The 17431-nt window shown below is 40.3% G+C and overlaps 1 protein-coding gene across 3 annotated transcripts in view; it reads right to left on the bottom strand.

Annotated features, from left to right (window-relative positions):
• The window catches only part of AKAP12 (A-kinase anchoring protein 12), a 112616-nt gene extending 99523 nt beyond the window's left edge, over window positions 1-13093 (bottom strand). The window contains exon 1 of one of the 3 annotated variants that reach the window (XM_008177415.4): window positions 12720-13093. In XM_008177415.4, the coding sequence (XP_008175637.2) occupies window positions 12720-12848 (129 nt within the window). In that variant the 5' untranslated portion in view covers window positions 12849-13093. Of the gene's footprint in view, window positions 1-12329; window positions 12542-12719 lie in introns of those variants that run through there. The other 2 variants (XM_065588812.1, XM_065588811.1) reach the window with 2 other exon arrangements.
• Between the last annotated feature and the right edge of the window lie 4338 nt (window positions 13094-17431).

Below are 17431 nucleotides of genomic sequence, written 5' to 3'. Positions count from 1 at the left end.
TCAAATATTAATGATCTAAATATTGCAGATTCAATCAGCTTAACAGCCAATGACTTTAAAACTTAGCTGTAAACATTTAAAATGCCAATATACAATTTACCCAGAACTCCCAACTCCCAGCTGAGATAATTTAAATTAAATTAGTGGCATCTGTTGCTAGTGTTAGACTTTGAAACTTTAACATTCTTTTAACATTTTTTGCCATAATACGTACATAAATTAGACTAGAATAGTCTGTGTATATCTATTAATTTCCCTGAGAAGGGTTTGGGCATTGGCCTGCTAAACACAGGGTTGTGAGTTCAATCCTTGAGGGGGCCACTTGGGAATCTGGGGCAAAATCAGTACTTGGTCCTGCTAGTGAAGGCAGGGGGCTGGACTTGATGACCTTTCAAGGTCCCTTCCAGTTCTAGGAGATGGGATGGGATACTGAACATTTGCTGACTGGCAAAAAGCAAGGGAACAACTCCTGTAGCTTTACAGGCCGATTCTTCATCAGGGATTGAAAGGAACTGAAATGGATTTGAACAAAAAAAAAACAATTGCATTGTAGTTAATCTCTCTATTGGTAATAAAGCTGCTTAAGCCATTCACCACTGACAAGAAGATGGAACCTGAATCTCAAGGTGGTTTGATCATTCTGTAGTACTTGTCAAAATTCTAAAACCTTCAAGACTTGATGATCTCTTCCAGCCCTCTTAAAAATTGAAAGAATTTACATACTACAAGCATTAGAAATCCTGCAGATGCTTCTGAAAAAGAAAAGCCATTTTCTGGCATTCAAGGGAAGAACTCTCATTACATGCAGCATTTACCTTATACCACCAGTTAAATATGGTACAGAGCAGGTTAATTTAGGCTTAAGATATAGGTTTTCTAAGAATCAAGTTTTATAAAGTTTAACAGAGTTTACTTTAAAAGAAAACTGGATAACCTCCAAAAGTACTCCACTGTTCCACCTCCCAAAAGCAACACACACTTTTTTTGCCAGATTATGTTGCACTTTAGTACAGCATCTACTGAATGTTCATTTAAAACCCTACCCCAATGAGCTTGATTACCAGAAAAGATAGTGATTAGCGATTCAGAGACATGGTCACGTGCATTGATTTAAGGAAGGGAATGTGTCCTCATCACATCCAACCACAAAGCTGCTATGCTTCATGAGCATTACAAAACAAAAACAAAAAGTCCCCAAACAATCCAAACTATTGGATGACATTAATATTTGGCTGAAGAAGAATTTCAACTCTGATCATGCAAATGCCATTTGACCTGACCCAGCTCTTTATTAGAATTCAGATACAGTTACAATACAAGTAGTATTCATAGCAGAATCTGGAAAGAGTTTGGAGAGTAAAATCAATTTCAGCATTTAACTCCACAGTAGTCCAATTGTCTTTGGCTGCAGTAAATACGGTAAAGATTATAAATAGTGAAAGTCTGAGCGGATATAGTGGTTTTTGCTCAGAAGCTTAGCTCTAAAAATTAAGTACTGTAAAGGTGGTGACAATAAACTGTTCTTAAAGATCATTAGAGCTTGTTCTTGCATTTCTGATTTCCTGACTTCCTCCATGCCTCCCTTTATCCCCCAGATTAGATAAGAGCCACACTGGTTAACTTCTATTGACAAGAAGACATCACTAAATGAAAACATTAAAAGTGAAATATTTTTGGAGTAGCTTTGCTACGCTGTTGCAAGCATTACAAACATTTGAGAATGCTTCTGTTGAGTATCTTCTTAAAACTCCTTAAGGGATCAGACAAAAATAAAAGTGTTGACATTAAAAGGTAAGTTTGATACTAGTAATTTGGATCTGGTGCCTAATTATTGCTTCTGTCTTCTGTGAAATATAAGACTGTATAGGAATTCCAATGGAGATGACAAACTGATCTTCCATATCCAATGTACTCAGTTCTGTCCTGTATTTTTCTCCACAGACACAGTGTTTTTCCCCCAGTTGAGTACCATTTTATAGAACAGGGGTCGGCAACGTTTGGCATGCGGCTCACCAGGGTAAGCACCCTAGCGGGCCGGGCCAGTTTATTTACCTGCTGACGCGGCAGGTTCGGCCGATCGCAGCCCCCACTGGCCGTGGTTCGCCGTCCCGGGCCAATGGGGGTGGCGGGAAGCAGCACGGGCGAGGGATGTGCTGGCTGCAGCTTCCCACCACCCCCATTGGCCCAGGATGGTGAACTGCGGCCAGTGGGGGCCGCGATCGGCCGAACCTGCTGCGTCAGCGGGTAAATAAACTGGCCCGGCCCACCAGGGTGCTTACCCTGGCGAGCCACATGCCAAACGTTGCCGACCCCAGCTATAGAACATTCTAGATTTATTTTATATTGAATAGTAGTAACTTTATTTTTAAAAAGACACCAAAACAAATTAATCATTTCTGTACTAAGAGTTCTCAATCCTTTTATTTTGCAAATAATAGAAAGAAGAGAATTACCATTCCTCTATTAATTTATTATTTAGCGAAAGCAGAATAAAACCAAGTAACCTGTTACAGATTTTCCTATGTCATGGTCAAAATCCCTAGAGGTTGATAAAGTTTATTCAATCCCCAATTAGATTTATAATTTAATCTCATATATTAGGGATAATAGCAGGCTTCAAGGATCACAAGAACTTTTCGAGGAACTTCTATTCACTAAAGCAAAGCTTTATAAACCATGACCTACATCCAAGAGCACTTAAGCATTCCTTGCATTCCTCCCCATCATGGAAAGACTGTTTATCAGGCACAGCTACACAAATGGCTGGGAATCTCTAGTCACACTTTCAGCGCATATTCAAGGAAATTATCCTGGTCCTTTGTCTAATAACAGTGATTCTCCACATAGAACAGAAGGCTCTTTGGTTCTGATTCAAGAAGTGCATATGTTCTAAAGTTTACAATGAGTACCCATCTTCATTTCAGCAAAACACAGCTTACAAATAACTATACTATGTCCATTTACTATATGTAAAGACACCACATGGTCCCATATCCTGTCCCCCACGAGAGTTCAGATGTAAATTCAGATGTCATTTTCTCAAAGAAAAATATTCAATATAAACAGAAAAATCCCTGTCAAGAAAAATATATTTAAACAAGGATATGTTAGATAAGCCTTGAAAAAACTTCCACTGTTGCTAGCACTAGTTCAACCCACCACTGTTAAGAACATTGGGAGCACTAGAATAAATCACGAGCATTTTAAGTATCATGTCAATTTGACTTGTTCCAAGTAGTTTTAGATGACACAATACTGACAATAATTTTAGCAGCTGGTGGTCCATCTATGCTAGGGCTTCTAGTGTTGCTAATAGTAGTGAAGTTGAACCAGTGTTAGGATGGGAAGGAATTTTTTTGCAAAGCTTCCCTAATGTAGATATAGCTTTAAAGCCCATCCTCCCAAAGAGTGACAGGACATTCTTAGATCCACTGTTGGGTGCTGGGCAAGAATAGTAGGTTTGAAGGCCTCAAGAGAGGTAGTAAGAATGAAGGGTAGAATAAAAGATTAATTCTTAACGCAGTCTCTGGATTCTCTCACTGGGTGAAGGGGAGTCCTCTGTCAAACACCTTCAGAGGGAGAAGAGCTCTTGTTCAAATCTGCTGGTATCTCTATAAAATACCAGCAGAAGCAGTTATTGCCTAGCTCAGAAGACATAGTGGGGGAAAAATAGCAATGACACTGTACCATAACTCCACCCACAATCCCAGGTTAGCCAACACAGCCAAGGGGTAGTAAACTGGATTCTGTTTCTTCCTGCACATAAGTAGGACCTATTAGTTACACCAATGCAAAGCCAATGAAGGAACTTGGAATTCTGAAGGGTATATCTCCCTTTCATGATTAGACAGAGAAAGAAAGATTATTAGGGACAGGACAATTTTTGAGGGATTTAGAAAGTGATCTTCAAGCTGAGAACTATCACTCAGAGCAAAGGCTGCTTAGTTTATATTTGAGGGTCCCTAAACGAGGAATTCCTAGAGCAGAATCTCTCTTTTCTCTTCCATGTCTTTCCTTGGAGGTGGCTATGGGTGCCCAAATGGGAGGGGGTTTGTGCATGTTATTTTTATAGTTGTAACAGGAATGGCAAATTATTTACTATGTACATGTCAATATTCTTTTTGTTCTTTTCTCTATTGGCTGTCACTTTTTCTTTCCTCCTTTTTTTATGTATTTAATTTATTTATTTTTGGTAGGGTGGATGAGAAAGTCAACTACTACAATATACCCAGAAAACAAGGACTCAAAATGAGAAAGCAATATTGTGCCATTAAAAAACACAGCCTTAGGGAGTGACTGCTGGAGATATACTCCTCCGTTACCTATCAAGTGGGTAAGGGTATCTGATGAGGGTACATTACCAATGTGTGCAGATAGAAATGTAATGATGTCAGAGGAATGGGAGTTTGTTGGTAGTTGTTTACTTGCTGGCTGCCACTTGTTTTGTGCATTTACAAGAGTAAAACTCTTTGTGTAGTATAATGTAAAGCCAACCATTTGTCGTTTCAGCTACTTTCAGGGATCAGTGGGTGTCAATGAAAATGTAATTTATCTTGCAAGAACTTTATTAATAGTGATGATGCATGAGAATGATAGGACACAGCTTCACTTTCAGAGACCAGGTAGAGTTTACAGTGCTAGAGGTTACAAAAACAAATCTCTTTCCTTGTGAACTGACTGGTCTTGTTCCAGAATCAGTGATGACTATAAATACGGAACCTACAGTACCATTTTTCCTTAGTCACTTTTCAGAGCAGAACCTTAAACAACAAACTACAAAAGGATTTTTTAAAGTTAAGTTTGTGCTCTTGCTTGTTTTTGTTTGTTGGGTTTTTTTATGATGTAGAGCAAAGACCTGGGGGAGGAGAGGACCTGAACTAATTTTTGTTACTTAAAAATTATTTTCCTTGTTTTTCACCATTAGGAATTTTGCTGGAGGACCTCTCTGGGGCTCAGGAATGTTTACAGGAGTTCTTACAACTTAGCTGAAGGAGCAGAGGTCCAGAACCTTGAAGGGTCAGGATGCTGAGCCTTTGACAAGCACATCTTTTCTTCAAAATACAAAAATATCACTCCAAAAACTACTCTGTCCACTGTGTATAAGGTGGGCACTATCACCAACACCTTCACCTGCTGTTTTCTGTGGCTAGCGTGCTGGCTTTTGCAACTTGCATTTTAGGTGCTTTGCTCTCTCCCCTGCATCAAATAGGGAGCCAAAGTGCCTAACTCAGGCTTTGTGGATCCCACTGTTGTTCCAGTGATTTTCTAGAAGACTAAGAGTTATATGTTGCAATGCTCAGGGAAGAGGCTGAGAAGAAATGTTCACGGTGGAGGAAAAGAACTTTCACATTTCTGACATAAATATATATCCTTTCATAAGTCATAACTCTGTTAGTGACATCACAATAATTTAAATGTCAAACACAGAATTATTATTTCACTGCAAAATCAAGAAAAACAAGTTTTGGTTAAGGACTTCATCTGACATACAAACAATTTCACCTCATTTACACCAGTGGCATACAGAGTAATAGTAGATGAGTATATTTTTTAAAAATAGACTTTTTTCCTAAGGTTGCTGAAGTGTTAAAATTCCTCTTTAAAATAATGTTATCTCCTAACGAATGGGGAGATTTGTGTATCTGCAGGGTAACAGACCCTTTGAAGCTATCGCCTCAGATGGTATAAATCAGTGTAGTTCCATTGACTTTAGTGAAACCATAATGATTTACACCTGTTGAGGATCTGGTCCTTTAGGATTTGCCCTTAGTAGAAAAGTGCACCTGTTTAACTAAATCAATTAAAAAAAAAAAAAATCTAACAGACACACTTAAGCTAAATTGATATAAGCAAAGGTTAAACCATTTAAGTGAGTCTACATTAGAAGTTTGCATAGTTTAACTAGATCAGTTTTTAAATCTATTTATAGTGAAACTTGCATACTTTTCCAGTACATACAGCATCTTAAGTCTCCAGTCTTTTCAGTAACTTTATTTTCATACTTTTCAGAATTGAAGAGAATATAACACCCCATGAAGTTCACTTAAGTTTTGTCCTTCTTTCTTCTTGAAAGAATCAAAATATACTGTTCATAGAAATAAGATATACTCTGTAGATAAGTTCCATTATTACTCAAAGACCGAAAAATAGTTTACATAATTCTATTCTTACTCTTTTTGGCCTCTCCCACTTGAGTGCCTCACACAAATCACAGGTTTCAGAGTAGCAGCCGTGTTAGTCTGTATCCGCAAAAAGAACAGGAGTACTTGTGGCACCTTAGAGACTAACAAATTTATTAGAGCATAAGCTTTCGTGGACTACAGCCCACTACTCCTGTTCTTTTCACACAAATCAATAGTTTTATAAGTCTATACCACAAAGAATCCCACTTCATCAAAAAAATTCTGTAGATGTTTGATAACTAAGAAAATGAAGAGAAACGAAAATACACTTTTCTTTCAAACACAGTTTAATTGCTTTGCGGAGAAATTACTGTGCACTCACATGGAAGATATAAAGAGAGTGTAGCTTGAATTTCAAGAGCAACACAATGACCCTTTTAGGCCCAAGGAAACTGTTGCAATCCCCTTTCTTTACACTCCATATCACCAAGATCAGTTGAGATTACTAGTCTAAATTTTAAACAAGACCTATATTTTCACATGTATTCTCTCTCTGTACTACATAAATTGTCAGAAAACACAGTTCAAATATAGAAGCCAATATATGTAATAGATTTATAACAGGCTTCACTAAAACCTTCTGATATTATACTGATCTGTTTAACAGGATTCCTAATAACCAAAGATAATCCTATTGGTTTTACTTCATTGGTGTTTATACAGCAGTTTGGATGAATGCTACTGTCTGTCTGGTTGGCTGATGAAGGTCCTGAAAATCATATACCTCTCCTAGCCAATGTACATCTGGACTATACAGCCACGGTCAGCCAAATCATTATGACACGTTCATACAGTTGGGTATTTTTAATTAAGCACTTATTTAACAATAGTTAGTTTTAAATGGTAAATTCGAATTTTAATTTTGAAGTGGTATCAAAACATATACTCGATCATAAGCCAGTTCGTTTATAAGCCAATCCCCCCGAGATGGATAAGTAAAAATGGAAAATTTTTATGACCCGTTCATAAGCCGACCCTATAATTCAGGGGTCAGCAAACTTTAGCTCCTGGGCCATCAGGAGAAGCCACTGGTGGGCCGAGATGGTTTGTTTACCTCGAGCATCCACAGGCATGGCGGTAAACCTAAGTAAACAAAGTGTCCCGGTGCACCAGCTGCTAACCCTGATGGGCCGGGACAGCAACTGGTGGGGAAATTTTGGGGGGGAGAAGCTGGGGGCCACGGGAGTAACCCCTGTGACCACCCCCCACATAACTCCACCCTAGCCCGGGACCCCCACACTCTCCCCATCCCATCCCTTCCAACCTTATCTGGGGAGGGCCAGGAGAGGATGTCTCTGGCCTGGCTGGAGCTGCTCCAGCAGGCTGGGCAGCGTGGCCGCAGCCTGCTCCAGCGGGCCAGACTGGGCGGCACAGCCGCAGTGTGCTCCAGCGGGCCTGGCGGCGTGGCCACAGCCTGCTCTGCGGGGCAGGGCCGAGCGGCACGGGCACAGCCTGCCAGCCCCAGAGCTACAGCTGCTTCAGAGGCTAGGGGGAGAGCAGCCTGGCCAGAAGTGGAGAGACTCTGGCCCCGCCTCTTCCCTTTTGGCTCTGCTGGCTGTGCTGCCTCTCCTTGCTCCCTCTATTGGGGGGAGGGGCTGTGTCCCACCTCTCCCTCTCTATACCCGTTCATAAGCTGACCCCCTTCTCTGGTGCTTCCCTTTTTTACTAAAAAAATTTGGCTTATGAACGAGTATATACGGTACTAAAATGTATATGAGCTGTGAAATTTAAAATCTCTTTGAGTGTCTCCCTTCCCATATCTAAGAGATAATTGGATTATGTAATGTACTCTGCAAGGGACTACATTTAAAAAACACTTGTAAAAAGTGAAATGGCTCATTTTGTTAGTGGGATTGACCATACCGAGCACATTATACAAGTACTCTAACAAACACTGCTCTGTACCTCTGCCACAACTGAGGTTTGGTCTACACTTAAGAGTTAGGTCAACACAGCTACATTGGTCAGGGGTGTGAATAAATCACAGCCCTGAGTGACACAACTATGCTGACCTAACCTCCAGTATAGATGCAGTATGTCAATGGAAGAATGCTTCACTGTTTACAGTGTTGGTCCCAGGATATGAGAAAGACAAGGTGGGTGAAGTAATGTCTTTTATTGGACTAATTTCTCTTGGTGAAAGAGACAAGCTTTCACCAACAGAAGTTGGTCTAATAAAAGATATTAACCTCATCCACCTTGTCTCTCCAGTAGCTAACTTCATTTGTGGAGATGGTGTTCCTACACCAACAAAAAAAAAAAAAAACTTTTGTCAGTGCAGGCTACATCTACACTATGCAGTTATGCTGGCATAGCTACACCAGTATAGTCTCCATAGTGTAGATATACCATGAAACCAGCAAAGGTATTCTTGCCAATAGCCCCTAGATATGAGTGTTCAGAGGCTGAGCTTTCATGGTGGAAAGTCTTTGACTTTGGAATTCACCTCCCAACTTGGTCCAACAGAGCAAGAGTTTTGTTAAATGTGAGGTGCAAAGGTTCACTTTCACCTTGTCTATAATAGGGGTACAACAATACTTCAACAACAGGTGTGTTCTTAACTCAGTTTAGCTAATCTGGGTTAAAATAGCAGTGAAGACATGGCAACTCAGATGAGCAGTTCAAGTTCAACCTCAGTTTCCCTCTATAGGCTTTTACTTGCACTGTTAACATGAGTTAAAAGCTCAGTTACCATGTCTTCTCCCCTATTTTAATCCAAGATGCTAATGTGAGTTAAGGATACACCTTTTTTTTAAAAATAATTTATTTATTTTAGCGTAGACTTATTCTAGGAAATATTTGGGTGGGGGAACCAATGCAATCACCAGGTTGTCAGTACCAGTGTGTCATAGGGTGAAATTGGACCTATTGAAGTCAATGGCAAAACTAACACAAGACTTAACTTTTGTTTAATTGTGATTTAGTGATATAAATGAGGCAGAAGTGATGGGCATGTGGTTCTGTAAGTGAAATTATAAAACAGAACAATGGATAATAGTTGGACTTCAAAAGAGAACTCACTGTTGATGATCCCATTATGCCACTTGGCAGTAGTAGTGGGATTCAAAGAATAAATAGCAAGAAAACATACTACTGCCAAAAGACTAAGCTGAGCAATACCACTGGCAGCAGATTCTTTTTAAAAACCTGCTACCACCAAGCAGGTGGGAGGGGAAAGAAAGGAGGAGGAAAAGAAGGGAAGCCTTAGGGAAATTTTAAAAACTCTTTCCTCATACACATAGTGTAGCATGTTTATTTGATACATCTACAGGCTAGTATGTAGTCATAGTTGCAAAATTTTGGATGTTACAGACAATAAAAGGTTTTGTTTTTTATTGTCTATGCGGTCAAACATTTTGCAACTATAACTCTATACTATGCAGATGTACCATATCAAATAAACATAGTAACAATAGAACTATTGACTTTGACAGATTAATATTTTATAGTTACATTTAAAATACTTCTCCTACATTCATCAACAAATATATGCACACCATGGATGTGATAAGACAAAAAAATATATATTGGCTGATGAATGCATCCACTATCATGTTACTACTTACTTGACTGGACAGAAATCATACTGAAGACCTGAGTAATTGTAGTTGCATTAATTATTAATTCTTCAATTATAATTCTAACATTTGAAAACAATATAATGGTTTTGTACTCATGTTCTGGCTGAATTGCACTACTGAAGATTATTATATTAGCATATTGTGAAAACTGATATCCTGTGGTGCCTGCAACAATACACCCAACTCAGAATATGAATGTGGCACTCTCTAGAAGTGAGCAAGACAAATGTTGATCTAGTACAGGACCAGACTAAATTCTGAGAAACTATGACTTAATGTTCTGGGTCATTTTAAGTGTTGGAAGAACTAAAATTAAACCTCTGTCAGATTTTGAAATAATATTGGGCCCTAACCAGGATCTCAAGAGTTGACTTTCCAAGTGCTTTGGCCTGTAATTGACCTGCCAAGTCTCACTCAATTTGGATTAGTTTTAAAAAGCAGCTTGCAAAATTTCAGTTGATGTGTTTCAATAAAAACACACTCAAAAAGATCATTCCTTTAAAGTTGTCATATTAGCAGCTCTTCAGTAAACAAATTAGCTCTCTAATACTTTTGAATTTTTAAACAGTAAAAGAGGTTGTAACCAAAAAGAAATACGAGCATAATAGTCTGGTAATTTCACAGTTTGAAAGGGTTGAATGGAATGAATATGAAAAAAATGCTCTATGCACTTATATACTACTTTACTGTAGTATTCTGTATACTGTACAAAAATGTACACTATTTATATTGTAATAAGCACCAAACAAGATGTTTTGTAGGTGAGATTTTTAGTGGAGTGAGTTTACAAAAGGGAACAAAGCTAAAGCTCATGAAAAAGAAATCTTCCATCAGGCTATGGAAAACAAAGCAAGACAAAACTGTTAAATTAGACCCAAATTAAATTTTGTAAAATAGTATTTTACAGAGATGAAACCATTATCAATAAAACAAAACTATTATTAATAAAAACAGTTAAAAGTATAAAGGAGGATTCCTTTTTCACAGCTTTTTCTAGATTAAAAGATTAATTCTATTAATTAGAAATAATTTTTTCTTAAGGAGAAAAATGGAAAAAAACAATTTAAAAATATATATGTAAAGTTACTTTTAGGTAGCCTTGGGCCCTCTACAAAAAGGGCATTACTTAGATTACCTAAAATTATTTTATCCTGTCTTTATTCTGATAATTGGATTAATGATTATGAATTTTATGTCCCTTCTTAGATATTAACATTATCTTGACTCTGAAACATATTTTTCATATAATTTGAAAAGATACTGGCTTGACCGTCTCAGGATTTTTTCCTCTCCAAAGTAAAGTAATGTTGTCTTCAATCACCTTTGTCAGATATTTCAGAAATATTTAATTATTTCTGCCATTAATGTCTACCAAAAAGATTCACAACAATCATCTTGCCTGCTGTAAACTTTTGGCTTCTGAATACCAAACTACTATCGCAAAATACCACAATATCTTATAAACTAACATTGATTTTAAAGCTATTAAAGTTTAATGTGCACTACTGAATCTGTCAAAACATGCAAGCAAGGTCTACTGGAGGCCAGGAACTATAGAAAATTGTAGCTGAAAGCTAAAATCAGAATCACAAGGTTAAGGAAACCAAGCCACAACCAGTTCTCAAGCTTTCACACCCACACATTAGATTAAAAGAATTTTTGAATGCTCATACTTTAAAGACCCCCAGCTCTGAAGAACCGGAAAAGTTGGATAACTTCTGCATCAATACGTAGTTTTCCCCCTCTGTTATATAGAACAATCTAAAAACGAAGCTAATGTTATGAAAACATCCTTGATGCACATAATTTCTCTCCCGCCCCCATCACCCCCCCCATCAAGAAAGTGTTCCAGCACATTGAAAATGTATTCGTTCATAACTTACTGTAAACCGCAAACACATTAAAATAATTTCTTGCAATTCTCCAACACATCTATTAAGACACTTACATTCTCATCTGTGCTGGTTCACCTTAGCTAATTACTACGTTTCCTATGGGAATACATTAAGGATTATGGAAACTACCGTTAGGGACTAACTACTATTGCCAACTTTATTTTTAGTTTAAAAATTGTACATGTTGCACACATGTATGACACGATGTGAGAATCTCCAGTTGGGTGTTTACTCAGCACAGATGCTGTCATAATGTAGGGAAAGGGGAGGGGGGAGGCAGGGAAGGCTGCTGTCGAGTTTGACCAACTTGTCAAGGCAGGAGAGGCTGGAAAAGCCATAGATTAGCTGGTTTTCCTTCGCACAGACCAGAGGCGCCTCCCACCTGCATCCTCTGTGGGGAGGAGAGGAGACTGCAGAGAGCAGCAGCACGAGCACGGGGTACCACTGAGCGCTGACTGCAGGAGCGCACCGCAGTCAGGCGGCTGTAGCCCCGGGTACTGGGAGGGGTCTCCCCCACAACCACACACATACGCAGGGGCTGAAGAAGGGTGGGTCTGTGGTAACCCCTCCCCCCGAGAGGCTGCCCCCGCGGGCTGAGCGGAGCCAGCTGCACTGCAGGGAGCAGATGCAATGGGATGTAGTTAGCGCCCGAAGGTGAGCAAGGCGCTTACCAGGGGCAATGCAGGAGAGGGCCCGCCCGAGCTTACCAGCAGCCGCGGCGCGTGGGGGAGGAAGGGGGCTCCCGCCCCTGGCCCCCTTGGCGGGCCGCATCAGGCGCAGGGCTGGCCGCCGGGGGGCGGGCGGAGTTTGAGGACTGCGGCCGGAGCCGCCGCTAGCGCAGTTCCCAACCCCAGAGCGCTGCGGGCAAAGCGCCGCGCCGCGCACTACACTTGGCCGCCCCCACGCGCGGGGAGGGGCGGGTGCCGGAGGCAGGTGTTCAGCCGCGGGCGGGCGGGAAGTTTGCCCCGGCCGGCGGGTGGGTGTAAGGGGGGAATGCCCCCTCCCCCCACACGCACACAGCGGGCTCAGCCCCGCCGCTTTGCAAGGGACGAGGCTGGTACCTTGGCGGGGTCCTCGGGCTGCTCAAGCGGCGCCGCCGCCGCCGCCTCCGGACTGGCAGGCTCGGACTCGGCTGCTGCAGTGGGCGCGTCCTGCGGACTCCGCTGCTCCGCCGAGCTGCCCGCGCCCATGTCGGTGTGTGCGGCTGCCGCTCTCCCGGCGCCCCGCTTCTGTCCGCTCGCCCCCGGGGGAGTCCGCCCAGCACCGGTAACAATGGGGATGTCCGCCCGGCAGCCCCCGGCGGGCTCCGGCCGCTCCTGCTCAGGGTGAGCCTAGCCTGCGAATGAAGGAGCCAGCCCCGCTTCCTGCCAACTCCTTTAAAAAAATCACCTCCTCCCTTGTCCCCCCGCCCGTCTCTCCCGCTGGCTCCATCACATGAGCAGAGCCCCGGACACGCCTTGCAGCATCCACTCCGGCTGATAAGGAGGACGAGACCCAGCCGTGGCCGAGCCCCTGCTCCCCAGCGCGGAGGTTAGCCAGGGCTCCTAGGCTATCGCTTCAGTGAGTGGCGAAGGTGGGGGATGAAAGATCCCCCCATGGTACTGGAGTACTGGGCCTTAATTCCATCCCCGAGAGCAAAAAGAAAGGAGCTGTGGAGTGTGCCTGACCTTCGGCTCTCAGCTAAACAAGCACAGCGCTCCCCCTTCCTGCCCCTTGGTCTCTGACTAAGCCTTTCTTATCTTCCCTCCAGCCAAGGACAAGGCAAAGAAAAGGTGGCTGCTCTCTTGGAGGCATCAGCCAGCGCAGCACTGAATTTGTGGTGTAAGAAGATCAGGACAGGCTTGATGCAGTCAAGCCAACTGAGGCATTAATAAATTGTGATCCTATCAAGTGATTTGTTATTTTACATTTGTGTTGCAATGTACCCATCCAGGAGCAGGGCCCCAATTGAACTAGCATGTGTGCAATCACATATGAAGACATGGTTCCTGCCCCAAAGGGCTTACAGTCTAAGAACCCCTTGAACTATGCTGCATCAAGCCTGCTCATTACATAGCTGAGAGACTACCAAAGAAAATGTAGGTGCTGAAAGATGCATTGCACAGTGGTAGCACTGTTAGCTCAGCAGACACTACTGAAATGATGCTGGTAAGGCTGTCTTTCAGATGGGACTTCAAACTAAGACCTTGTTCACTTGCAGATATAAAATATCCCCTGGTACTTTTCATAATGTAGGAACTGACACTTGAGATGTGTTGACTGAATTCTAGTTAGAGTAATTATATACACATTTTTCTGGATTTCTGCTGCAGTTTCAATTGAAAAAGTACTTCTCCACCTACAATGATGGATCATCGTGCTGTTAGCACAGAATGGTTGCTGTGTTCCACCTCATTTCAGCAATGGGTAAAGTGAAGTGATCACAGTACAATGTTCAGTGACCCATTTTGGTAGCTCTTTGGGGAAAAAAACACTATGTAAGTAAGTGTCAGTTGGTAGATGTAGAGATGACCCTAGCACAATAGGGTCCTGGTCCATGACTGGAGCTTCTAGGAGTTACAGTAATATAAATAATATAGAACTAGGTGGTTGGAGATTAAATTTCAAAGGAAACAAACCTTTAATCTAGTCAGTTTTGGAAAACTTTATCTCATGGTTTGAAATAAGCTGCAGACAGTGAAGGAAGGAAGGAATCCCACATTCATAATGTTTTCAGTAAAACACATAGTCATGATCTTTGCATCTAATTTGCAGTATCCCACTACCATGGGAAAGCTGCTTTCGGCTTGAACCAAGCCCTCCACATTAGAAAGATGAAGGGGTTGGGGAAGTAGAGTAACAGCAATAGAAACTAGTGGCTGAAGTGGGGATTATTCAGTTTATTATTATCTAAGGAGACAGCACTGTAGCAGTTATTTTTAAAAAACTAGATGTTTGGTCAGGAGTTCCAAACTTCTGCTGATTTTAAAGTGTCAAAGTGAGTTAACAGTTATTGGATAGTAGTTAACCTACTGTATACATCCTCATTTGAGAGCTTCAATACATACACTTAAACATAGGCTATCAAATGAGGAAGTATACAGTAGGTTAACGGCTGATCCTGCATGCTGAGCTGCACAGGCCCTTTATAGCCATGTGGAGCCCCACTGAAGCCAGAGGGGCTCCCTGTGTTTGCAGGGATCTACCCATGCGGGTCAGCTTGCAGGATCATGCTTTGTGCAGAATAAAGCAGTGTAAATGAAAATTTAAAGATAGCCATGATTTGCTTATCTTTTTGAGACCATGGTTTTAAGATTTTTTCATTGAAATAAGGCATTTTTTCTGCTTGCCTTTGCTGAGCTTCTGAAATGTAAAGCACAGTTTAAAAAAAAGAGTAAAATTTCTCCTGATATCATGTTGAAAAACTGCTGCTTCTTTGAAAGATAGTGACAAATCCAACAAAGCAAGGTCCCAAACCTTTAGATACAACTTCAGAAAAAATATAAACAGATTTTTTTTTTTCATGCAGAACAGGTTCTCTTGTATTAATTCATGCCAGGTTAAATTGCAGCAGTGAACAAAACGAGCATGGGATTTTCTGTCCTGATACTAAACAAACACAACTTCCTTTCCCATGCCACAGCAGCTAGACCAGCATATTAAATACTTAAGCATGCCTTCTTTCAGTACTTTCAAAAAGTATCAATATCAAAGGAGAAACAATACTTATATTAAAATATACCAGATGGAATCTGCCAAATAGCCTGCTGGATAAACTCAATATTATTTATAGAACACAGTAAGTATATGTCGTGTTTTAACATATGAGACAAGTTCCCTCCTCTAAAGAGTTTACAGCCCATCTCAGACAAATGATAAACTGAATAAAGTATAAAGTTATTCAGTGTAAAAAGTTAAAAACAATCTTCTTTCAGATAAACCCCAACTTAGTCATAAAAACAAGGCATACATTTTTTAAAACTATTTTTATGCCCATTAGTCAGTCCTTTTTTTAAGCAATTCAAAATGTACAAGATCTCTAATGGCAATTGGAGCAACTGTCACTCCACTGCATCAACACCCATTAGTTAATGATTAAAATCTACATCAGTCTTTTCATTTGAGTTTAATAGAATAAAATAATTGTCTTACATCATCACAAAGGGATCAACACTTCCTGTTTTGAAACTGAAATCTCTCCACTTCATACCAACATTTATTTCCACATTTGTATATGGTAGCAGGAGTCCATTGTGCAGCTGAGCTATCAACTGATTCCATTAAGTATTTTTTTTTAATTCTCCTTTTATATTTTTGGCCAACAGGAAATTAGTATTGGATCGTTTATCATATATAATAGCAACTGTCAAGGGGAAATAACATTGGTGGTGAAATGTGCCATGTAGGAGGACATAAAATCTGCCACACCTCCTAACATTTTCTTCTAATTTTTTTAACATCACTTTGTTCCTAATTACTAGCACCACAGTGACTGTGTCACTGTAACACTGGATTGTCGTTTTCCCAAGAATATGAGAGGCTTTTGGGGTAGAGGAGGGCAGGGCAACAATATATTTTTCCTTTTGTTTTCAGTAATTTTCTCAAATTAAATAGCCCATCAGAATGATATGCCCTAGTTCTACAACTGGGGGGACATTTTATTAAACTAATCTCAACTCTGTTCATGAGTTCTAAAGGGAGAGTAAAAAAATCTCTTCATCTCATCTGGATTCAACAGAGCAGAATTTGGTTTTACAGAGTTGCCTTTCATATTCAAGGTACGTCAAAGTGCTTTACTGCATAATTAATTAAATACTAGCACAGCAGTGACTGTGTAAAAAACACAGTAGCCATTACATGCCCTTCAATATAACCTTAGACATTAGAACCTGTTTCATTTGAGACAGCAAGGATTTATTTTACTAGTTTCAGGAATGGTCATGCAAGGGATCTTTAACTTGTACAGAGCAACAAGAAATGGGCAACAGGAACCTTGATATTACGAGAAACTCAAGTGTAATATATTCTAATTGTTAAATGATTACTTTAAAAATGTCTTAAATATAATGCTAAAGAATAATCAAAAAGGAATCTGCTATCTTGACAATTTGATGAGGCAAAACAGCTAAAAAGACAGCTTTTTAATTAGAAGTCAGACATATTCAAAATGACTATTAAAAATGTAACACTTGATTACTATAATACTGCTCTTAATACTAAATACCATTTTCAAAACGAGCAATTGGTCTGTTAATTTTCCTTTATTTACTGTTGATTAAGAATAAAATATACATGATTAGTAAATAAAAATACCCAATTTCATAAGGATTCAAATATAATAGCAACAATAATAATACTGTGAAAACTTAAGTCAGTGCTTTTACTTTGAAGAGCTCAAAGTACTTTACAAACAGCCTTACAACTACTCTGTGAGCTAGATGGGTACTATGTCCATTTCTACTGGTGGTGAAACTGAACTATAATGAGGCTAACCCCCCTCAAAGTTACACAAGGAGTGAGTGGCAGAGCAGGGACCTGAACTTAGCAATGATCAAGGTCACAACTTTATATTATATAAACACTAATACTTTAGAGAAGAGTGTACAGGATTTGTCTAGCAATAATATCTACATTTTCACGTCACCTGTCTTCCCTGCCTTCCTTTCTCCGTCTGTCTCTTGCTCGCTTTTTCTATTGTCTCCTTGGTCTTTCCTCCTCTGAGGATTCTCTTTAACACTTTGCCTTTGTTCTGGTTCCTTTCACTGTAAATTTCCTCCAAGCCTTGCCCCTCCTG

The sequence above is a fragment of the Chrysemys picta genome, chromosome 3 (genome assembly GCF_011386835.1).
Source record: "Chrysemys picta bellii isolate R12L10 chromosome 3, ASM1138683v2, whole genome shotgun sequence".
Classification (NCBI taxonomy): Eukaryota; Metazoa; Chordata; order Testudines; family Emydidae; genus Chrysemys; species Chrysemys picta.
Note: the sequence above shows the minus strand (reverse complement) of the source record. Positions and strands in the feature narration are given on the sequence as shown.